This window comes from Diadema antillarum, unplaced genomic scaffold (assembly GCF_040938485.1).
Source record: "Diadema antillarum isolate AM-2024a unplaced genomic scaffold, OU_Dant_1.0 seq00000932_RagTag, whole genome shotgun sequence".
NCBI lineage: Eukaryota > Metazoa > Echinodermata > Echinoidea > Diadematoida > Diadematidae > Diadema > Diadema antillarum.
In genome coordinates this window covers 1,394,065-1,419,598 of record NW_027271783.1, presented here as the reverse complement: position 1 = coordinate 1,419,598, position 25,534 = coordinate 1,394,065, and the positions used below count along the sequence as shown (strand labels likewise).

General features: G+C 36.9%; 1 protein-coding gene across 1 annotated transcript in view; it reads left to right on the top strand.

The window, feature by feature from the left end:
* LOC139741535 (zinc finger protein GLIS3-like) overlaps nt 1–7,988 on the top strand; it is a 146,106-nt gene extending 138,118 nt beyond the window's left edge. Inside the window, exons 8-9 of the mRNA XM_071652113.1 lie at nt 4,156–4,486; nt 7,148–7,988. Coding sequence (XP_071508214.1) covers nt 4,156–4,486; nt 7,148–7,305 — 489 coding nt within the window. The 3' untranslated portion in view covers nt 7,306–7,988. The remainder of the gene's footprint in view (nt 1–4,155; nt 4,487–7,147) is intronic.
* Nucleotides 7,989–25,534: the final 17,546 nt, after the last annotated feature.

The following is a 25,534-nucleotide window of genomic DNA, read 5'->3' as shown; positions in this document are numbered from 1 at the left end:
AGCATATTTCCCAGTCTGCCTTCATAGCATACATGTACCAATTCACATTTTTGGCAGGATGTTAATTCTCAAGTGCATTTATGAATTTTTGTGAGGTTTTTTTTTTTCCAGATTTTGTTTGTATGTCCTCAGTCATGTTGAGCCTTTCCTCCCCTCCGTCCTCTCAAGATTAGAGAAGGGGGAGGGGGAGACAGAAGAAAAACAGGACTTGCCAATGTTACCTTGATTTCTCGGTGCTGTGTATTCATTTCTTTTTTTTTATGTTGACTGGACCAGTTCAGTTACCTTTGACCTTCGCAAAAGTACAGTTTCTTCCCCATCCCCTTCTAGTTGACTTTAAAGGTATTGTTTACCATTGGGAGCAGTAATTCGGAAAAAGAAATGTTCGAGTCATCACATTTGATGCATATGTGTAGGTCAGTTGTATTACAAAACATCCTACCATATTGAAATTTGGCAATATAGAAAGCCTGAAATATAAGGAGATACATCACTATTTTTCTCAGTAAACCGCATAACTGTAGACGATTTATTCTAGAAACAATTTTATTATACCTATTGTTCACATTTTGTATATTTAGCAATACTTAATATTGATTGAACTGATTAAAATATTTACATTGCTTGTTTCTCTCTCTAACTCACATTTTAGAACTATTTTGAAGCACTAAAGCAGGGTTTTTGTTTTATCGGCAAATGGTAAATAATGCCTTTAATGAATGGGGGAATATTACACGAACAGGCCTGCGCAAGTTTCAACAAAATGGACATAGAGTATTAAAGAATCTTAAAGTGTCACATGATTTCACTGTATGGCAATATTGGTTGTAGCCACTCGTGAAAATTAGAAGGGATTATGTTTTCATCACTCGGTGGCCCTCTACTTATACAAAGAAGTAGTATTAGAGCAGTTTTAGCGATTATCTACAGGATTAGCTTGTACATTTCGTACAGTCTTGCTTCCCATAGGAGTTACTATTGCTCTCTATTTTAAAAATTCTACAATGATTTCATGTGGAAGTCAGTACTTGTTTCTTTGCATTTTGCTTTAAAAAAGGAGATTTTGAGAAAATTTGATGTACAGGTAAGTGGGAGACTTGCGGAGCAGTGATATTATCTCCTGCAGTTTGCATGCATCAGGTTGTGGCTGATATCACTGATTGTTGAAATCATAGCAGAAATGACACTCAGAGAAGTTTTAGAACGTTTTTCTTATTTGTCCAATAGGATGATTGCTGCCACCATTTTGTTTATCTGATTTTTACTCAATTTATTACAGCGAAGTTGAATGTAGCATGGTATTACCATTGTACTTCAGTGACCTGGGGCCCGTTGCATAAAACTTACCGTTGAATTTCAATGATAGCTACCGTCAAAATTAGGCGTCACAGCCAATCAGCATCAAGGATTATAAAATTTACCGCTAATTTGAAGACTTACCGCTAGAAAGGAGCGGTAAGTCCAGCGGTAAGGGTTTTATGCAAAAGGGCCCAGGCCATGTTTAGTAAGTTTACTTCTTATGATGAGCTGAAATTCTCACCAAAAATGCGTAGCAGTGTGCACTGCAGAGACTCCAACCCCAAGCACCTCCTGAACTGGAGATTCTCCCGCCCGAAACCCCTAGCAAATGGGAGGCTCCAAGTTGATGTGTGCGAAACGCGAAGTTCCTAGGGTTCTAGATGTTCTCTGGTGCTATCTAAGGCTTATTTTTTCAACATACGATAGCAATAAGTAAGAAATCCTTTCCACCGGGAGACACAGAGCCAGGGCGGGAGAAATTAAATCTCAAACAGGAGAACGGGAGATTTTGCAAAAATGGGCTTTCGGCGGGAGATCTCCCGTCGAAAACAGGACAGTTGGAGTCTCTGGCACTGGCAGTGAGACTAAATGAATATGGGCACATGAGGGCAGCATTATCCAAATTTTCAGTCCTCAAAGAATTAGATAGATAATGGGTTTTTCTTGTCTGGAAGCACTGTGTAAATTCTCTTGCTGCAGGGAAATTTGCCTTATAGACAGACTTGTTCATTGTGATAAATAGAGAGAACAGATTCTGATAGGAGAATCTTAGAGTGAAAATTAAAATTTGAAGAGTTTGTTTGCAAAAACCGATAAGTCCATTTTTGAAGATTTTGAAGTACGGTCTCTGTCATAAAGTACAAAATAATACCTTTTAAATGATATATTGGTCACTACATATAAAGGTACATTTTTGAAGTTATGGTCAAAAGAAGCAAAAATTTTCTTATTATTCTCCGTATTTTTCATGACCTGTAATCGCAAATATCTCCATTTGACAAATATGGACTTATTGGTTTTTGCAAACAAACTCTTCATTTGTTTTTATACTTGCAGTCTGATTGATGAGTATTACAGTCATCTAACATGGCAGGCTTTAGGAACATCCAGAGTGTAGAACTCTGAATTAGTTAGATTCCCGAAAAAAAATACACACACACACACGCATCAAAAAATAAAAACAACAACAAACAAACAAAACAAGGCAAAACAACAACAACAACAACAACAAAACAGTGTTATGTTATAATTCCTGAATTTTTAGGAAGGGATTAGCTCCTACAGGTTTTATAGAACTTTATCATTGAGTAAACTAATATAAAAGATAAGTGTTTTGAGAAAATAAGCTCGGGTCCTTTTTATGCTTAGAACAATCAGGAAATGTATGGCAAACAACTTCAGCAATTTTTTTTTTTGTAAGGTTTTGCAAGTATTTATATGCCATATATTTCATGAGGTTTTTATTTTTGCAAATTTCGCAGGTCAGGTGCTATTTGTGAATTCAACAACATACAAAATTATTAATTCTGATCTCAATGTGAACACAACATGCACACATGCATTTCTCCGTTCATTGCTGAACTTCATGATCGTGAAATTGTCAAGTCCTGATTCGCGAATATTAGACTCGGTGAATATACAATTGTGTATGGCATATGCAGTAACTCTCATATGCCCTACTCACATTGTAATTGGCGTAACTGTCTTGTGGTATAATTTGCTCACTTCTTAACTCATCATCATGATTTAATGTAGATATATCCAAGGAATGAAGTCTCACTGAAGGCTGTTTTCAATCCATCAATCAGTCAGCCCCCTAGCAACAGATGAATTATGCAATCTAAATTAAGTGAGCGAAATGAAAAACAAGCTTTGGTGCATTTCTAGGGTTTCTCAAATGATGCAGGGGCTCAGATGAGAGACCAAGAAATTTATGTTATCAGCCAGAATATGGAGGACCCATACTCTTTTTCCATGATGTCTGTGTCTAATTTACAGTGAAAATATGTGTTTTTGCAGATACTTTCCTGCATTTATTTGATAATAAATGAAGGGTTTGTTTGCAAAAACCGATAGGTCCATTTTTGAAGATTTTGAAGTACGATCTCTGTCATAAAATACAAAATAATACCTTGTAAATGATATATTGGTCACTACATATAAAGGTAAATTTTTGAAGTTATGGTCAAAAGAAGCAAAAATTTTCTTATTATTCTCTTTATTTTTCTTGACCTTTAATCGCAAATATCTCCATTTGGCAAATATGGACTTATCGGTTTTTGCAAGCAAACTCTTCAAATATTAACAACTACAGTAATATGATATAAATGACCGATTCTTAACCAGGCCATAAACAGACAAATATCATGCAGTTTACGTAGATACATTCGACATAAAAACCTTGTTTGGGAGATAATTACAATTTTGGTAATGCAGATGGCAAGACTATCTCAAGCAATTGTTTGAAGTGATGACAGCTCCAAAGTTACATCCATATGGGTGTGGAGGATTTAATGAAAAAATGTTGTCATTATTATGATTTGCCATTTATTATAATTTCAAGGGAAATTGCATATGTTTGTACTCTGTGCATTCGTACTGGTGCAGTGTGCATATTGCTGGGAATGTTGACTCTTCACAGTGATATTGCCATGATTGTTCAGAGGGGAATTTGTTTAGTTAAGGAGAGAATGTATGAAGTACAGTCATTACAGCTCAATCAGGACATTATGTTCTGTTTATATGCTGTTTTTTTTTTTTAGTCCTTCTTGAATGATATCGACTGTATTGACACTATTTTCTATATTATGCCTGTTCTGACTTTGCATTCTAGGCCAAGCTGCTTTGAGTCCCAAGCCACCACCGCTCTCCTCTAGTCTGGCAGGAATGGTACCAATGTCACCCACGTTGCCGCGGCAACCCCTCTTCCGGCAGCCCTACCCACCGGTCCTGGGCCAGCGCCCCAACAACCGTCCCCAGGCTGGTGTTACCCTGCAGACGCTGCAGCCACTCAATCAGAGGCACCTCAGTCTGACCACCGCTGTGGCCTCGGCCAACAACAACAATAACAACCACCACCCCAAGGGGTTGATGAGGGGCGTCGGCCTGGCCACCTTGGATGATGCCACCCTCTCGCCCTTTGAGAATCTGGAGCGGGCCCTGTCAGCACACTCCATCAATGAGAGAGGTAGGTGTAGGATTCAAGGCTTAGTATTCAGATGATGTACCTGTGCTGTTAGAAATTTTAATAGTTAGCTGTAGGTCTGCCACGTGCACGCTAAGACGACGCAATCTCCTGGGTTGGACAATGTAAACAGCTGTCTTGCGTGTGTGCAGAACACCATTTTGGTCTAATGAACATCGTTTTAGCATTAGCGTTACAAATTTAAAGCTCGCTATTTATCAGTCAGGTGTCAACATCATTGTCTCATCTAATTTGCATATTAACAGGCAACCAATATCACCATTTTATAAAAGATTTTAATTTCATAACTTCTGCATTTTACATCCAATTTAAACTATACAATTCTCATTCTCTGTATTTGATATATCACTCTATTCATCAAGGTCAATTGTTATAACATGGACTGATACTTTTATTTAACATCCCTATCTACCACATCTTGTATCTGATATTACTGAAACCTCTCCAGTTCTGCTTACTTTTTACTTTGAAGTCGCCTGAATTTCCCTTTAAAGGACAAGTTCACCTTCATATACATGTGGATTGAGTGAAGGCTACAATATTAGTAGAACACATCAGCGAAAGTTTGGGGAAAATCCGACAATCCATTCAAAAGTTATTAATTTTCAAAATATCTGTGCAATCACTGCTGGAGGAGAAGGCTACTACAGTGTATGATGTCACATGCGTACAACGATATAAGGAAAATAAAAAGAGAATTTCACAAAACTTGACTTTTTGAATAAAGTGCACATTTCTTCGACTTGTTACTGAATTATGTTAGGGGTAATATTATTCCCCCTGACTTCTGAAAGAGAGAAGTCGAGTGTTCTTTTATTATGTGAGAAAAGTGAGAATATCTTGAATTTTCTTTATACTTTCTTTATATAGTTGTACTCATATGACATCACAAGCTATATAGTCTTCTCATCCAGCCGTGACTGAGCAGAAACTTCAAAAATTCATAACTTTTGAACGGATTGTCCGATTTTCCTCTAACTCTCATTGATGTGCTCTACTGATATTGCTGCATTCCCTCAACCCACTTGTCTATGAAGGTGAACTTGTCCTTTAAACTTTTTGGCCTATGCTGTGCACATTGTACCATTCCGTGTGATATGTAATATGAATTCACTACCCCATATTGACTGAGAATATAGAGGAGACACTACAGACAATAAGACAGTAGAATGTTTTGTCAGGCGCTATGCAAATAAAGAATAGAAAATATGTCTGTCGTGATAACGATCACACTGCTATGTGATACCATATGTTTGTATAAACCTAAACATCTTCTGTGCGTCAGAAGTGAAGTGAATCATCAGATTAAAATCTATAAAGGTGAAGTCACCCTGTCTGAGGGTGTCATTTATAATCATTTCTTTTTCTCAGCAATTAAAGCTGCCATATTCTCTTGCATCAAAGAACTGAATAAGAACTGCAGTGGCCTTCGTTGTGTTATTTAAAGACTGATGTGTATACAGCTCAAAAACTGAAGCCCCAGGATGTGGCTGCGATATTATTTTTTTTTCTCTCTCTCTGTATCAGCAATTAATCAAAGTTGCAGAAGTCCTTGATTCAAACATTTCATTTTCAGCATCCCTGGTTGCAGGAAGACCTACAAAAGGGGGCTAGATTAAATGCCAACTTCGAAGCCCTTTCTTGATCGGGCACTTATGGCATCAAATAAGTGGATTTTTTTGAGACGATAACGCCATGATGAAGATATATATGTTTTCTTGGAAGGAGAGCAGCTTATCGAACCTTTGCATTAGTTCATGTGGGTCAACACTCTGAGACAAAAATGTCACCAAATACTGCAGTGACTGAGAAATATTTCAAGAAGATACTGATATTGAATGTGTGTCTGTCGGGTAGCATTTTATCAAACCACTTTAATTCAGACAGCTTGCTATATCAATTGCATAAGACTATCATGGAGTATTCAAATAGAAATGCATTGGTTATTGCAAAGGAATCTCAATGTCAGTTAGTGTTTCTAAAGAACTTTATGCTTCTGTCAAAAGGTTTTTTTTTTTCTGTAACATTCATTAAAGTGACCCAACTTGTTATCCTCTGTGCCATTTTGCCTAATGGCCAGTGAGATGCAGGAATCTCCCTGCTTCTTTAAAAAAAAATAAATCTCCCTTTAGTTTTCTTCCTCCCTGTGTATTCTCTGTCTGTTTATCTGTAACCCTCTTGGAGGAGTCTACACCTTTGAATGTTTGTTTAACCCTTTTTGCACCAATGAGTCAAATATGCACAAATTTGTCACACAAACCTATGAACAAGAAATTGATGTGGCACACAGAGAATTAAACAGATACTGTATACGCCGAATATTTCGCGAGGTTTTTATTTTTGCGAATTGTGCGAGTCAGGTACTATTCGTGAAATTAAAGACATGCGAAAATATTGACTCTGATCCCGATGTGAATGTGACATACGCGTGTGCACTTCTCCGTTCAGTACATGGCTCCACGGTCGCGAATTTAACCACTCGCGAAATCGTCGGGAATTCCTGATTCGTGAAAATTTAGACTCGTGGAATATATGGTGTATACAGTATATGGTGCCATACAGATGCTCCGAATCATCATCATCGTCATCATCATCATCATCATCATCATCATCTGTGTTTCTCTTTTTCTAATCTCCATCCAGGTATCAGTAATGTGGAGATAACCTCGACAGCAGCTGATTTCCACGGCTCCCTCCTGACCGCCGGCCACACCCCGGAGGACAGCCATCTTCTCCAGATGAACGCCGTGGACCGGTGTCCCAGCCAGCTCTCGGCCGTCTACGCCGACGGAGCATCGTGATCCATGGTCGGACGGAAAGAGCGTGGGACCCAAGCGAGTGAACGAACAAAAGCTGCCCCCTAAAACACAAATATCTGGTGCTCAAAAGATCATACTGTGCTTCTCATCCATATCGTATAATGTGCTCCCTGTCTCTCTGGCTGATTTTATTTCCCCTGTCCTTCATCTTGATGTCATCTTCTGCTCTGGAATCGGCAGAGAAATTGTACGAAATGTTTTTGCTTTCATCCAGAAAGACGAACACACATGGAGGAAATGTGGGTGAATGATGTTCGTGAAGACTGAGGTGCACAAAAAGCATTGAGACGCCTGGAAAAATGATTGTGGAGGCTACACTCACAGCAATTGGTGATTGTGGGGAAATTTTTGTTTTAATCAACTAAAAGGCTGTCAATGGAGACTACTTATCAGACTGTGACTGTCGTGGATCCATCTTCAGTATCGTCTCATTGGCCACAAATCTGAAGAATGTGTGATGCATTGTCTGTAAAACTTTGGTTTTATGTCGACAGGTCTACCTGAACTCCCCTCAGAATGTCTAATGCATGGCTATGTACCGGTATCAAAGAAAGAAAGACATGATCTAGCATTGAGGCTGTGTTATTGTTTGACTTCCACAGACACACGACGAACAAGTTTGATAATGGCGCCTTTCTTCACCAGAGGCCGTCTGATAAATTTGATTAAAGTGTCATCTTTGGTCATGATTATGCTTCATCCTAGTGGTGCCGATAGAAGATGAATTTGTTTCATGCTTTTCTTCCATATTCTGTGATTGTTTAACGTACCTCCCACTCAGGTTCAGAAGTATTGTCCTTCTAAAGTAGACAGGTTGTGTTCAGTGGCACCATAGTGTGCTGTGACACCAGTCTGATCTGTGACTGAAACTTAATGCAAGATATAGCACCCTTCTCTATGCGCCCCAGTCTGACGAGAGAGGGATGGGGTGGGGACGTAGGTCAATCGACAGCTTTCTTGGTCAATGTCCAGAATGATATGGACAGCAAACACAGTGGTCAGAGAGAATCCAGAAACTGAAATAATTGATGGAAAGAGATTGTTGAAAATCATGTTTACCTACAAGTATGTATCTCCAAATCTTGAAGAATGTGAAATAGGTTTTATTATATTTTTCTGCCACACTGGTGTGTGGGATAACAAGCTATTTTGTCATTTTATGCTGACATTCTATGCAAAAATCCATCCAGGAATGATTCACAAAGTGATCTTGATGCATTTATGACATCTGTGACACATAGTGTGATATTCAATCAGTGTGTTGATAGATTAAAAGCCCTTGTGTGTTAGAATGACGTCATTTTGTGTTGTAAGATGATCAGCAGACCGAAGGAAGAAAAAAGAAACACTGTTGCACAATTTGTGCATTTTGTGCCTGCTGTACGCAAGTAGCCAATTACCTCTGTACTCACTTGTCACAAATGGTCAGCCATACTGGGTATAGCGGCTTTGGTCAGTTTTGACCCTCTGTCTGACCGCTCTACAAACAATGTTGTCTACAAACTCTTCGTGATAAGCTGAATACGATCAATTCAAATGTGTGGTGTTATGTTCCTTCTGCTCCTAAATGACTATTAAATATAGACATATTCCTCCGTGAAAGACTATATTTTCAAAGAGAGGGATTCATGTTACATAGTAACCGATAGACTTGACATTAATATGATCTATCAACCTTTGTCATATCGGAATCTGACCTTTGTCAGTTATACCAATAAAATCAACTCTATTCTTCACAGGCCAAAATATGCTGCATAACACATTAATGTTTACAATCGTATAATCATGTATTCAAGCTGCCATGCTAGAGTCTTAGCTCAATGTGCATTTTGATATTAGTAAGGAGTAATATGAAATAATTGCACCTCGGTTGACAAGACCTCGTATTGCAAAAAAATCATGAAATTTCAGGAGCGTGAAAAAAAAAAACTTTCTCATAAGTTCAACATTTTTGCAAAATAACATCAATGTTGATGTCAAATAATGTGAAGACATTTGTTTTGGACTACATTAATAATCGTAATGTTGTAAAAGTCAGATCAGTATTTTTGATATTCAAACTCCGATCAGTATTTTTGATATTCAAATTTGAGTTGGGAGGTTTTTCAATGTATGCCAATCGAGCCTATCAGGGCAATTACCCCCCAGTTAAATACTGGTTAGTGATAAGGTTAGAGTATAGATTAGGGTTAGATTTAGGGTCTAGAGTTTGGGTTAGGATTAGGATTAGGGTGAGGGTCAGGAGAAGGATCCGGGGTAATTGCCCAGGGGGTAATTGCCCTAGACCCCAATTGAGATATGAGGTCTTGTCACCCAAGGGACAATATGCGATCATCGGTTGCAATTTCTTCTCAATAAATAGAAGTTACTACCGTGGGAATTTTTTTTTATTTTTTTTATTTTTTTGTATTTTCAATCAGTATCGAAGTTGAGGGGAGTTACGGACATTTCATTGAAGTCTCCAAAGTGCCTTGGACTCCTTACCTAAAGTACGATTGGCCCACTTTGTAACATCCGTCCATCCCTTTGTATGCCAAAAGTATGTATTCACAAATTTTGATATGGACAACTTGTGCCTTTCTTTCATTAACGTTATCACCTTGAATATTTTTTGTATGTGTCAAAAAACAAACAACAAATGCCACCTCTGCCCAGAGAATGGCAGCAAGATACCTTGATACATTTTTTTTTTTAATAGTCCATGCTTTTTTGATAATGGTGTAAAAACTGTATCAATCATTTTCATCTTATTTTTATGCATTTTTGATAAGTGTATCTGAATTTTGTGCCATTTTCCCCCAACATCATTTCATGGAAAGTGAAATCCTGGTGAATTGTGAAATGTTCCCTGTACATCATACGCCCGATTGTCATTTTGGACGTGTCTAAAAACAAGCTAGAAATATGTGTGGTGTTTTGTCAAAGATGACATATGTCTATGCTGTTCAGATATCAACTGCCTCGAGGGGCATGGTTGATGCTATTTGCCCAGAGGTGATTTCTCTACAGTGCTATGCCCCTCAACATCTGAGTCTCAGGGCATAGCACTGTTGAGAAATCACCAAAGGCGAATAGTTTTAACAGTGACCCGAAAAGAAGCAGTCGATATATGTTTTATGTACTGCATCCTACTAATTAATGCATTGAAATCAAATTGCTGTGATACCAGTCAGAGAAGTTACATGTAGTATAATTTTGCAATGTGCAAATATAGATACATGCACAAGATATACTTAGATGTATCTTCTCAGCTAGGCATGTTTATGCAAATGAACGCAACAAGTATTGTACACGAAGGTTAAACTAGCCTATATGCCTTGTCACTAGTTTTTACTTCACTTTAGATACTAGCAGTCAGCTAGTGGTTTCCATAATGGCACCTTTGACTACTCAGAGGCCTTGAAACTCCTAGAATCTTGGAGTTAGGTAATATAATAGCTGCAACATGTGTAGCAGGTACAGAAATGTTGGGCTTCATGGAAAGTTGAAGGTCGAAAGTTGGCCTGGTTTTACGTCTGATATTGAGATAAGAATTAGTGAAGTTCTTTCAGCCCTGTGGTGTGTAATCATGGACCAGCTAACCTGAAATACATTTCATAGAACTCTTGTATTCGTGCATTCATTAGGATGTACCATACTCTTAAACAACATTGTGAAAGCTGTCTTTTGAAGGAAAATGTAGGGTCATAATCACATTCTTCCTTATAAGGAGCTTTCTTTCTGATTGCAGTAAAAGTGAATGCAAATTGAAATAGCAGGAAGAGTAATTCTTGTTCGTTTTATGTGTACAGTGTTGCCCATGTCTTCCAGTGATTTGTGCTGACAAATTTTGTCCACGAGGTTTCCGTGAGGTCTCCGTGACTTTGCAGAGACCCATCAGCGACCTACCGCAGTGACATCTCCACGATGTCTGCTTGACTTTCAGGCAAATGTCACCTTGTTTGGAGGCATCTCGAAAGTAGCTCAGAGTCGCCTTTTCTTGGTTAGATCACAAGCCATTTCTTGGACTTAAGAGTCACCTGAGCCGTAGCTAAGTCTTGTCCAGGGAGATGGGCCCTTTACTTAATTGTAGTTTGAACAAATTCCTCTGTGGAGTAAATTCCCTCCCCACTGAGAGAAGTGGATTCCAAATGACCAGTACTTACAAAAATTACCAAAGGTATTTCATTCACTGTTACTTATCCGGATAGAGTATGTATATAGATGAGACTACGGTAGCTATAAAAAGAACATGATGTTTTTGTTTAACCATTGCTGAAATAGTTTCATTACTAGAAGCTTTTTTTGTTTGTACCTTAGGAAGAGAAATGATTGTGGATTTTACTGTAAAAATTTCCTGAAAAATGACACAAATCAACAAAACATTCCTTTTTCAATGAGATCTGAAATTTGAATTTATGATATAATGTTTAATCAAATGCAGTGGACACGTTTTGATTGGTATTCAAGACGTATTATGATTTTTACATCAGTATCATGTAGCAACTATTTAGACAATTTTGTAGAAATGCAGATGATTATAGAGGAGCAAGAGAGACAGGGGTGGGGGGGGGGGTGGGGGTGGGGGGGCAGAGAAGGGAGAATGATGGCAGAGGAATGGAAAAAAAAGATGGGAAAGTAACATGGCATGAAAATAAACCTTAAAGGGATCGTATAGTTGTGGTTGAGACTTAACTTCAGGTTTTTATCATTTTTTGGTGAGATAGTGAGAAACCTCTGATGAAATATGAAAGAGCATGTAATTCAATGACGATTTCAATGTTTATTTAATGAAAATTGATTTTGAAATGGCTGAGATATCAAAAACAGAGCGATCCTAATAAAGTGTGGGACCCATAATTTATTACGATTGTTTTGTTTTATTTTGTTTTTCGATGTTTCAGCTATTCCAAACCCGATTTTCATCAAATAAACTTTGAATTCTTCTTAAAATGGTATGCTCTGTACTATTTCATAAGTGTTTTCTCGGTATCTCGCAAAAAGTTAAAGCCCAATTTTCATCTCCACCAATACTGTACCATCCCTTTAATAGTCTTGGGAAATCCAGATTAGAGGCAGTGTATACTAATCCTATGATACATCATCTCAAAGAAAACATTATGCGTGGTGATACCATTCTTCATTTTCTTTTCCTTTATGAGGTTGTAGTCTGTGCATAAGATCGAAACTCTGAAAGCAGATTTTTATGATTGTGACAAAAAAAAAAAAGGACAAGCAGGCATTTTTTTCTTTCTGTGTTGTTGCCATGGTATGCTGTCACTGTACCAGAAGGCAATGAAATGTACTCTTTGTTCGTAAAATTGATGAAAAAAAAAATCCACCTCTTATGTAAGGCTCTAGACTACTCGACAAAGAAACATGAAGAAGAAGCCTTGGCTAGTAGCTGAAAGGAAAGGCAGCGAGGTATTAAAGAATTGATTTAAAAAAAAAAAAAAAGATTATCTGTTTGGAGCCCATGTTTGTCATTGCCAGGAGTGAATGCCATTTCTGAAACATGTATGAAGACTGCAGAACTTTGAACTATTCAAAGGCAGTTATTTAGAATCCATGAAATATCTGTATAGACGAGCCTCTTCTTTGTGAAGAGGAGTCAAAATGTGAGTGGTTTCCTCCCGATTCCACGAACTACCTTGCCTTTTTTGTCCACAATTTGAATGTTGTTACAGTACCCATTCAAAGTAAACTAAATTCATGGAATAATGGTATTCATATGAGTTGTTTAGTCTGATATGGTATGCTTTTTTGTTTCTTTTCATTCAAAAGACAGGAAAGATAGTTTGCAGAGGAGAATGTACATCATGTTTTGTATACCTCTCTTAGGTCAGTATCATTGAAAATATGATGAAAGGCTTAGTTTGATAGCCATAATCAGAAATGTGAAGACCTTCTTTTCCCCACCGATATACAGCGTGTCCCAGAAAAAACGAAACCGAGTTTCATTGCAATTCTTTGCGATCATAATCATATTTGCTTTATGAGATATGCATAAATGGACAGATATACATGTCTTCTTTCATTTGATGCACAACTCATAGTTTATAATTCATGCATGACTGAGTTAAAACAATAGACAGTAATGCTACTAAATTTTCATTGGCACGAGCAAATGGCAACTTTGAATCGGTTTTTCAGGCTTTTTCGGCAATCTTTTGCAAAAAATAAAATCATAGCCTTAATATCCATTCATTTTCCTTTCATATGACATCTCATGCATAAAAAAATGATCTATGCCTGCTCGAGAAAACTTAATTTGAAAATATGCTTCCATTTTACCCAGAAAGATGGATAGTAAATAAGGAGTCAGTTAGCTTTCCTGACGCCTGCCCGACGTGGCAGATAACAATGGCCTTCATTCTTCAATGAATTTACACAAACATAAAGGGAGGGGGTATTTGAAAAGGGAATGCTACAGACGGTTCAGAAAAGGGTCGTAAATTAGCACATGATCGTGAGCTTGCCTGACCATATGCAAACCACAAAGCAAAGTGTGTTCATCAGCAGACTGTTGAAGGGGGAGGGGGGTAACCAACCGAAAAAGCCTTCCAAGCCCCCCCCCCCCCAAAAAAAAAAAAAACAAAAAAAAACAAAAACAAAAACAAAACAAAACACCAAACAAACAAACAAACGAAACAAAACAGAAGACGACTTTCAGCTCTGCAATTGTACCTATGAAATGTTAGAAGCTTGAGTTCAGTGATTAAAAAAAAGTGATGTACCCCCTCTTCCTGCTTCACCTCCCCCTTCAAAAACTTCAAAACCCTGTCAGTGATGAAGGGTGAACCACGCGTGAGGAAAATGTAGTGAGGAAAATGTAGAGAGGAATGAAAACAGTGAGATAAGTTTGAGGTACAAAATCATCAAAATGTGTACAGTACCACTGTTATAACATTGATTTCCAATAGCCATTGGACTGCTTGCAGCCTGAGAATACACACCATATTAATCTTCAATTATTGGTTAAGTCTCATAACCTACTCTGAATAAATGACAACAAAGGGCTTTCCGTCTCACACAGCATTCTCTGTAAATACCCCCCCCCCCCCCCGAACAACATTCACTGTAGCACTGCCATTGTTTTGTGTGAATTCAATGGCACAGGTGAGCCCATTGGCTAATGCTAAGTCGGGAGAGCTGAATGCTTGTTTTTTTTACTATCCGTAGAATCGGTAGAAATGAAGTATGTTTTCATGCACATTTTTCTCAAGCATGCGTTATTCATATTTGACGCATAAGGTCTCATACGAAAGAAGAAAATATGGATATTTAGGTTATGAACCTTGTTTTTTGAAAACTTAACGATAAAAGTCTGAAAAATTTACTTGAAGTCATGATTTGCGCGTGCGAATGAAAATTTGATAGCACCACTGTTCATTGTTCTAACTCAGTCATGCATGAACGATGAACATTAAGTTGTACATCAAGTGAAAGAGGAAACGTTTATCTTTCTATTGATGTATATCTCAAAGAGAAAATTTATGAATTCGATAGTAAACAGTTGCAAGGAAACTCGGTTTCGTTTTTTCTGGGACATGCTGTATAGTGTAGAAATGTAGCCAGTCAGAAAATGTGGTCTGTACCTGGCATATGTACACAGTGATGTGAATAGTCACAATTACAAAGGAAAGGAACAAAGAAGACATCATATTGTTCATGTTTGAGTAGTCCCTGTTACTCAAATTGCTTTCACCTTCCCTCTCTGAATAGAACCGAAAAAATAATTGCCATTGCGTCTTGCCCTTGAAATCTCTAAGGGGTTTATGTCTTCTGATAGAATGTAAAATGTTGTCGTTTTTCTGAAAAGGAAAAATGGATGTGCCTTTCTTCCTGCGTTTAGAAATATTTGTCCATTATATACTGTCCTGATATAAGAGCTTGGTAAACCTTTGTATGTACTGTTGATAGAGCATAAAGTATGTATCATATTTTTGTACAAAAAATATTTGTATTTTGTTAAGAGATCTGTATAGTAGATTTTTTAAATAAGTATATACTTGTAAATATGAAATATATATATATTTACATATCTATATATATATTTCTAGAGATGTTGCAGGTTATTTCGCGTGTCTCATTTTGTAGGCATGAATTTTTGTTATTGAGTGGTCTGTATTTCATGTGTTGCATGGGGTTTTTTTTGAAAGATTTTGTTTTTCACAAGACAATTGTCGTGAGTGGAGAAATTCAAGCAAAGGTGACGAGGTTTAAATGTCTTGTTCCTCTCAAGAACTTCAATACGTGGTGAGCCCTACCTTCTGGCAAGACTTGTCAGCTTAATGTGTATATATGTTTGACGTCTCTGTAAGGTCTTTGTACGGAAGGTCAGATTTTCTCGGTCTGTCACGTCCGAATTACTATTTGCTCAGGCTGATGCTATTCTTTGCAACAAATGAACAAACAAACAGATATACGCTGTTGTCTGTGGTAGCAAGAAGGAAAAGTAGCGCTCATTTTGTTAGAATGCATGTAATCATGTTTCATTCGTCACAGCAATAGGATATGCAAAATGGATTATTCATGGATAGGGCAGCTATAGCAGTCTGTTGCAAAAGGCCGTGTGTACTGTGTACATTGTGTTTTAACCCTTATCAAAAGTTCTCTGTCCCAAATTTGTACATATGTGTTCTTGCTTTGTTTGTTTGCTCTAAGTTCTAGCCCGCACCTTGTTTTTTCTGTGTGTGTCTTATTTTGTTTTTGTCTCATAGAGTACGCCAAATTAGTCTCCACCCTCTTCTGCTGTATTCCACAGACCTTGACCTGTACCTTTAACAAGACATATGACCACTGTCAATCCAACTACAGGACAGTTAGAGTTGAGTGTGAACATGCATTCCTCCACTGAAAATTACTGCAGAGAACTACAGAAGTAATCAGTAGTTTTGATATGTAATAAAGCCCAACAACGTCCTTGAAGGGCACCTTTGTTTCCAACCAGTCAATGTTTGCTTGCAGTAAACTACACTTGTAGTACCTGACCGTTTGATAGAAACAATAGAGGCATTCACACCGACACGAATTAGCGGGATCCAAATCTTCAGATACTGTAAAACGGGGAATGTTCGCGTGCATTTTAATTTCGCAAATTTCGCAAGAGCCAAGATTCGCGAAATTGAAATACATGCAAAGGCTCTTGTCTACACTATATGCATTGAATGCCAGAGGCATTTCGCAAAATTTCATGCCGAGAAAAAGGCCGTCGGCTCCATTCACGAAAATTCCATGCCACTATTAAAAAAATGTCATGTTTTACAGTATTCATTGCAATCTATATCTTCAGATTTTGGCTAGTGTGGACATGAAAGTCTTACCGAATAGTGCGATAATCATCACAATCCAAATCACAGAAAATCATGCAATTATTTGGGAATTATTGCAGTTATTTGAGAAATTTCATGATGGTTATTTTGCACTGTGGCGAGTGTCTGAATGCTGGAGTAAATCTTGAATTGTTTAATCCCATCACTCAAAACACACATCATAACAGTACACAAACAGCAGCTTAGGGTACCATTGCCCCTTCACCCCCACCCTTACAAAAACATTCTGCAGCCCTCGTGCTACATTGACGTTTTGAATCAACTTACTGTGTTTAAATGTGTAATTTCCTGCCAGCTACATAAGTATACCACCTCAAATTTCAAAGTCGATTTCCTGAAAAAGATGCTGTATACGCTGTTATTTTCACGTACAGATTTTTTTTCGCGAATGAGGAGGTCACGGACATTTTCGTGAGATGTTGTTTTTGCGAATTGACACAGCGGCCTACGTAAGCGTACTACTACCATAGTGTATGGTGACATTTTTGCATGTTGTGAAATTCGCGGTCCAACTGAGATTCGTGAAATTCGCGAAAATTAAACCCTTGCGAAAACAGCTTATACGGTAATCAGTTTTATTTTTTTGGTGGTTTTTTTTTGGTAGTGGCCAGCAATCTTACTGTGTTTCTGGGAGGCTTGGAATTTGGGCAATGTTGTTTTATGGCTTTAGAAAGCTTGGGGAAGTTTGAAGAGTTTGGAAAATTGGAAAGTGCTATTTAAAAATCAATGCTTGGTTTAATACTCCATTGGGATTTCATGATGATTGGGTCACTGGTGTGCTTTCTTCTAATCTACCATATGATTGAAAATGAGACTCTTCATCTGATGGGATGGGGACAGATTCTCTAGTTTGGGAAGTTGTTTTGACTCTGTGAAGTGTGCTGGTAATATTTTCAGTCTGACCTCTTACTAAGTCTGCACTTTTGTATCCATGGAAACAGACTTTCTCCTCAAATATTTGTGACCCGACAAATGTATCCGAAAATCGCTGATGGCTGAGCCGAGAAAATCGAGTATGATGTCATATCATCAAAATCGGTCTAAACTGTTGAATTTCTGTGTTTGGTAGAATGTTGTTGTCTAATGTTTCGTCTGTCATCTACTAAAATTTCGAAGGGAAATGATCAAAGGAAAGGGAAGAAATTAGCATTTTTCTGGGCCATGATTTTCCGACTTTCAACGGAACAGAAATGTGTCCGAAGATTTGGATTTAGTGCTGCAGATAGACTCCCCTCCCCCCCCCCCCCCCCCCCCCCAGCAACGAGGGAGTAATCTTATTGGTCAGTGCGCGGCATCCTGGTTACTGATTGGTTGTGTGTAGACTGCTGGCGCTAAGCTTGAATTATCATCACGGAGGTTGCTATGAGCGTACCTTCTATTGTCAAGAGGCGAAAACTGCCTTACCTCCCCTTGATCGCTATCGCGCGCAAAAAAAAAAAAGGAAGATGGTTTTCTCGAAACACTGATTTCCTAGACCACTCAACATGGTCTCATAAAATCATCAATATCTCCATAACCTAGTACTTTAATGAGTCGTGTTATATATGAAATTAAAGCAGAAGAGTAAGGGAATAATGTCAGGTCATTTACAGGAAATTAAATTCCCTCGACTTTTGGATCCTTTTGTTGTAGCGGGTCACATTTGTCTTCCCATCCCCTTGTGTGTTACATTGTCTTCCTCAGTCATATTTCTGTATATCAGTCGTCTCTGTCAGGTGTGTTAGTGTACATGCAAGTCTCGACCTATCAGAGATGACGATATGTTTCTATGGTGGCAAAGAAATGCCTTCTTGGACTATTCCTTACCCTGGCTGTGTAGTGTCGATTCTTTTACAAGCTGCATCCTTTTTGTATTGAACATGAAATTCTTGCCGTGCTCTTTGTGTGTCCGCTGTTTATGCCATGACCGTCTATCTATTTCTGTGATTTTTTTCTTTTTTACTTTATTCCTTTTTCTTGCAAAGCAGTGTTTGAACTTGCTTTCAGAAGGAGCAATGGTGTGGAGATTTTCTTTACATGTGGTTGAAGAAATATTGATGAAATCATGCAACGACTATGATGGCTTGTGTATACTAATTGTACAAAGAGGTGTATAGTGATAATTTCTTTTCTCTTGCGTGCATCCTAAGTTAAATTTGATACGTCATTCTCACTTTCTTTCATTCATTCTCTCTCAAAGTTCTCCCTCCCTCTCTTTCTGTCATAGACGTCAAGTGATTTGTGAACAACTCATTCAAAAATATTGTGTGGATATAATGGGTTTTATCTTCACTTTATTGTAGATTCTTCACCTCATGATTAGATTCTTTATGTTCTGAACAGGAGTGAATGTTTTCCATACTGTTTGTTTTTGTGTAATATCTTAAACGGACATATTAAATGAAGTGTGAACTAAAAGGAACAACTACAGCAGTGTCTGAATGTTTTATTGGGTCAAAGTTTTGCGATGTACAAAGGGGATTGCCATTCAACATCACATATCAGTGGAAAATGGGTTCTTAGGACCTGTTCGTAGCCATGGGTGATGGAATATATATATATATATATATATATATATATATATATATATATATATATATATATAGATATATATATACATATATATATATATATATATATATATATATATATATATATATATATAGATATAGTTGAAAGAAATTGAACTGAGGCGGGACGTTGCTCTCGATCTTAGTCTCCCTTTTATTTGTCAAGCTTTCGGCCCGTCATTGGGCCTTCGTCAGGACCTACCAACAGAACGATTATTATATGAATAACCTGATGTGTCATATAATATATAATGCAATTTCACATATTACCAATCTTTTAAATCATTTCCTTTATATACACAAATCAATCATCCAATTCAATACAAATATCCAATCTAACCTCAAATCATCATCAGAATAACATCATATGTCCAAAAATATATATAAATAAATTCTTATATCATAATGCTGCCATATAATAATCATATTGTCATAGCATGATAATCACAAACAGCGTACGTTCGGGACCGCGTACGTTCGGGACCCAGGGAACTATTTCTCACATTATATATATAGATATATATATATAGATATATATATATATATATATATATATATATATATATATATATATATATATATATATATATATATAAATATACAGATGGAAGTAATGAAACAAGTTCACGCGGTTGACTGCAGGTTCATCCGTATTTATTGCAACTCTGAGTTTCATCCAACCTCCACGAGGTGCAATCATCAGGCATCATCATCATATCATTTCCTGATGATTGCACCTCATGGAGGTTGCATGAAACTCAGAGTTGCAATAAATACGGATGAACCTGCAGTCAACTGCGTGAACTTGTTTCATTACTACTGTCTAAAGCTCTTCCTTTGAGGATATCGAGCATTCTTCATAGTAGGATAGAATCACCAAGTGTAAATAAATAAATAAATGGATATATATGGGCCGTGACGCGAGAAAAGGGCCCTTAGCGGTGCTGCGCGCAAACGCCAGAAAACGGCGCGGAAGTTTGACAAAGCAATAAGCGTAAAAAAGATCAACTAGCTAAATGCACGCACATGCATATAGACGCATAAAAAATTGACAGGATTTGGACAAAACATGCTTTTTTGATTGTCGTCATGGGGTCATTTAGGATTGGAATTTCAGAAAAAGGTTTGCATATCTAAATACGTCAGAGTTCCTTCTACAATGTGGAGGTGAAAACTCATTTTCGGTATTCAATGCCCTAAGGGCCCATATATATATATATATATATATATATATATATATATACATATATATATATTATACATGTATATATATATATATATATATATATATATATATATATATATATATATATATATATATATATGGTATTATTATCCACGTGTTGGAATAAGAGCATGAAGACGATGAAGACAAACAAGTTGACATAATGCATTAGAATCCAACTTCATTTATTTGTAAACCAAATTTTCGACCCTGTTACCCTGAGGAAGATCCGTGCAAGGGTCGAAAATTTGGTTTACAAATAAACGAAGTTGGATTCTAATGCATTATGTCAACTTGTTTGTCTTCATCATCTATATATATATATATATATATATATATATATATATATATATATACATATATATATATTATATGTTTTCTATGTACATATATACTCTATGTAGGAAGAGTTTGAATGCATAAAGAGATAGAGTTAATTTCAGACTTTTTAACGTAAAGGCCATCATCAAATAGAGAAAAATAAAATCTTTTCAATGATACTGCACTCATTGCATATCTAATATTTTTGAAATATCAAAATTATCACACATACAAATTGTAGGTTTTATTTTCTTCTTTTTTGGCAGCTTTAATATTAAATATCTCGAATTGATAAAAATGAGGATACATGTATCTGCTTTTGCATTTAAACTCTTCATAGGAAGGTATGTTCCCATCAAAAAGATTGCATGGTATGTGGCAGATACACTGTATCGTGATTCAAGCTACCGGTACTTTCTTATCGGACTGCAGAGAATGACCTTGTATTGCTTGATTTATCAAATTTTCAAGAAAACGTTATAGCTTAAAGATGAAAATTTTGATAAACAAAATTCAATGTACCCAATTTATTCCACATAATTTAATACCATGGAAACTTTGATACAATTAATATGCTACTAAAGACATTCTGGTCCAACAGGCACATTTTGAGTCATTCTTAATATCAGTTAACTATAATTGGCTGAAAAGCACAAAAAGTATGGACCATTGATGCATTTCCATCATGATGGTGGTAGTGATGGCGATGGCGATGGCGATGGTGATGGTGATGATGACGATGATGATGGTAATGGTGATAGTGATGATGATGGTGGTGGTAGTGATGGTGGTGGTGATGCTTGTGGTGATGATGGTGGTGATGAGGATGATGATGATGGTAATGATGATGATGATGGTAATGATGATGATGATGGTGATGATGGTGATGATGATGGTGATGATGATGATGGTGATGATGGTGATGATGATGGTGATGATGATGATGATGGTAAAGAAGATGAAGATTGTCATTACTGGTATTGTGATTGATGTTATTTTATGTGCCTGTCATTGTACACAAACGGCAATTGCTTGCTGCAGTTATTATGGTGAATGGTTATGCACAAATAAGAAATATTTCATTTGCCAAAGTTTTCATAAAAAAACTTCCGCCACCAAGTCAAAGCAGCTATGGTACATACAAGTAGCTTCTGCTACTACTTAATAAGTGCCCAGGTGTACTAAAGTAGCAACAAGCTGGTCAGATATCTTTATTCATTTAAGCCTTGCAGTGGATATGAAATGTCCATGGAGTGACAGCACACTAAAAGGACCATTGTTTTCTCTTAATACTCATGAGAATGATTACTTATATTTGCCTAATTAACATACAGATGCCCACACATACAAACACGCTTTCACACACTCATTTCCACTATACAGTAGTTCATCCTAGAGTAGCCAATTAGTGAGTCTTGTCCAAAATTAAAGGCACCTTGCATTTTTTTTCTTTGCTCAGATTTAAGGTGTTTTTTTTTTTTAATTTATAATGCAGTGTTGTAAAGATAAAGTGTTAATATTGAGTACCCAGGTAGTTTTTTTCTGTTGTTGTATATGTATGGTTTTTTTTTTTTTTTTTGATTTAGATTGATATATTGTATGTATGATTTTATGTATAGTTTCTGAATATGTTTATTGTAAACACCTTATTATTTGTGAAGCACTGTGATTTTATCTATATTTTGTAAACTGAATGTACTTCAGCCTCTGGGCTGCCAATTTCAGTAATAACAAACCTCAACCTCACCTCACCTCAAACCTCAACCTCATCTACCCACACTTTCAACTCGGGAGAGCAAATGGTAAAGCCATTTGCCAGACAAAAGTCACAAGAGGGCGCTGTTCAGACTTTATCACTGTGTTTCGGTATAAAATTGATCGTCATGTTTATATTATCTCTATCTTCTGGTCTGTACATGATCTACACAGCATAAATAAGAAATGACCTCTGTAAGCCCTTCCAACCTCACCCCCTCCTAAAAAAAAAAGAACAATGAAAAAGAGAGTTATATCAGATTATGGATCATTTCTTGTTTGAAAAGAATGTGACCACATTGGGGTCTTCAAGTATAGTATCAGTTCAAGTACCTGAAAAAGGAGTATGTGCAGTGTAAATAAAATTGTTTCATTACATTATATTCTCCTGTCGCTGCATGTGGATATTAGATTTTCAAATAATTTACTGTATTTTCGTGAAGGTTTAATTTTTGCAAATTTCGCGAATCACTGTTGGACCACGAATATAACCCAAAAAAATGTTTTACATGCACTAGGGTAATACATGTAGTGCACTTAGGATGGCCTTGGTGTCAATACGTGAAAACAACATCTCACAAAAATGTCTGTGAACTCCTCATTCACGAAAATACCTGTACGTGAAAATAACAGCTTTATAAAGTACAGTGCACTCCCGTTATAACGAAATGCTTGGGACCGGCAGTTTTCTTTCGCTATAACGAAATTTCGTTATAACCGAACAAATACAATATAAAACGTAAACAAGGAAACCACGGATATATATCATATTCTTTTTGCTGAATACTCATCATACACTGGAAAGCTATGTGATATGGGATGGGATTATTGTATTACAATATTAAACGCAAGTTCCCCTCAGAAACTGTGCGTGACACAAGGGGCGAACGCACAGTGACGTGAAGCATTCGCCCATGCAGAGACGCTATAAATGCTTGTTCCGCTACGTATTTTCGAAAGCAATTCGCATTTCGTTATAACGGAGCACATTTCTTTTGTTTTTCTTTGTCAGTGGTGCTCAGAAAAGACTTCGTTATAACGAAAATTTTGCTATAACCGTGTTCGTTATAAGCGAATTTTGTACCATAGACTTATAATGGCGTTAAGTTCGGGACCAGAAGTTTTACTTCGTTATAACGAAATTTCGTTATAACCGTGTTCGTTGTAACGGGAGTGCACTGTAATCAGTAAATGAGAAAATCATGCAATAATGGAGAATTCAGTTTGTCAGGGCATTTTTTTTTTACCTCAATTATCAACCACAGTATCATCTTTCTTTGGGATTACAAATTTCCCACATATTCTACCAAAAATGTGCACACTGAATTCCCATTCTAAAAATGAAAAAAACAAAACAAAAGAGAATCGCGTGGCTCATTGTGACTTTGTTATGAATTGTACAAAATACCACAAATTCTTTTACCAAATTGTTTTTGGCTACTTAAGTACCAAACATTTGATACAGTACAATGAAGAAAATTTTCTGGTTCCAAAGACCATTCTGAAACAAATTTCCACAGTAGGCCTATTATTAGGACTTTTGTTTCTTCACACACACACCACATCACATGATAATGACAGAAATCAACAGGCTTTTTACATAAGTATTTGGTTTACATTACAAATTTTAATTGTAGATAAATCTCTTTCATTGTCTTTCCCAAAATGCAAATCAAAATCAAAGTTCTACAAATTTCTTCTTTCTCAAACATGACACAAAATCTATGCCCTGCAAGCGCAATTTACACACTCAGTCACAAATGTGATTAGATACAAAATACAGTTGTACAATTCATCAGTACAGAAGGCAGATAAACATTTTTGGCATTTGAAAAATGCATGAATACAATTGTAGCACATGGCAATAAGGACTCAAGAGTGACAAATGACAAGATACAACAGTGGGGGGGGGGGGGGGGATTTAGATGATTCACACTTTTAAAGAGAATGTTGCAAAGGAAATCACACAACTTGTATTACATTCACCTTGGAAATCACACACCACTAGACATAGTAACAGATTTAGATTTAACCACATTTCATTACAAAGTTTTTTCTTCATTCCTCCAACAACAAACAACGAATCTCAGTTGAGGCCATTCTGTAAAAGTGGAATTTTTAAAGTTTTTTTTACACTTTGCCAGAAAACGGTCAGTTTGAATGGCAGTTTCAACACAGGTCCTCCAGCATTCCCCTGAAAATGTGATCCCAAACTGACCGACTTCAACAGGCAGAGAAAACACATGGGGCATGGCAGAAAAAGGGCAGACTTTCATGCGCTACTGGGAAAGATCGTCACACTAGCAGATTATAAAAACCTTACACTTATCCTACCGTCAGACCAATGTGTGGGCTAAAACCAATTGTAGGGACTGATACCACTAGTCTTTTTAAAAATTAACACACATCCCTCACAGCTAAAGCATTGTGACAGAGTGTAAGATACTGTGTGTCAGACTAGATAGAAAAATACAGGCATGACTAGCATTCCTTTCTGAGAAAACATTTGGCATTGTGGAAGCATTGACAAGAATTCCTTGACAATCTTATTACATGTGATTGTTTAAATAAGCCAGTTAGCAGTGGTCTGCAATGACCTCTACACCACAGACTTCTTAACCATGGATTGATGTTTTGATTAGAAGTTCAGTTGAAAACAGCCAAGCAGAAAGTGGTAATCTGCATGTAAATGCAACATCAATACATGTACATTTTGTTACTTTGGTTGAAAAAAAACACACAATCATTCGTACATCCCAACATGCACATACTTCATAGACCATGAATATTTATGACATATTTTTCATGACAACCTATAGATCCACTTTTTAAACATACACGTTGTATATCAGTTCCAAGCCAATTTCAAGAGAAGGTCTGCAATAACCTATATCTTCACATGACCGGGTTCTGAGTATGAACTGTCTTTTACATCAGTTAACATGACTGCCTTAAAATCTACATTTGATTACATTCTGCAGAAAACAGTCTGACTGAATACACACTCTTGTTTTAAAAACCACTCAGAATTTTTTTTTTAAATGACA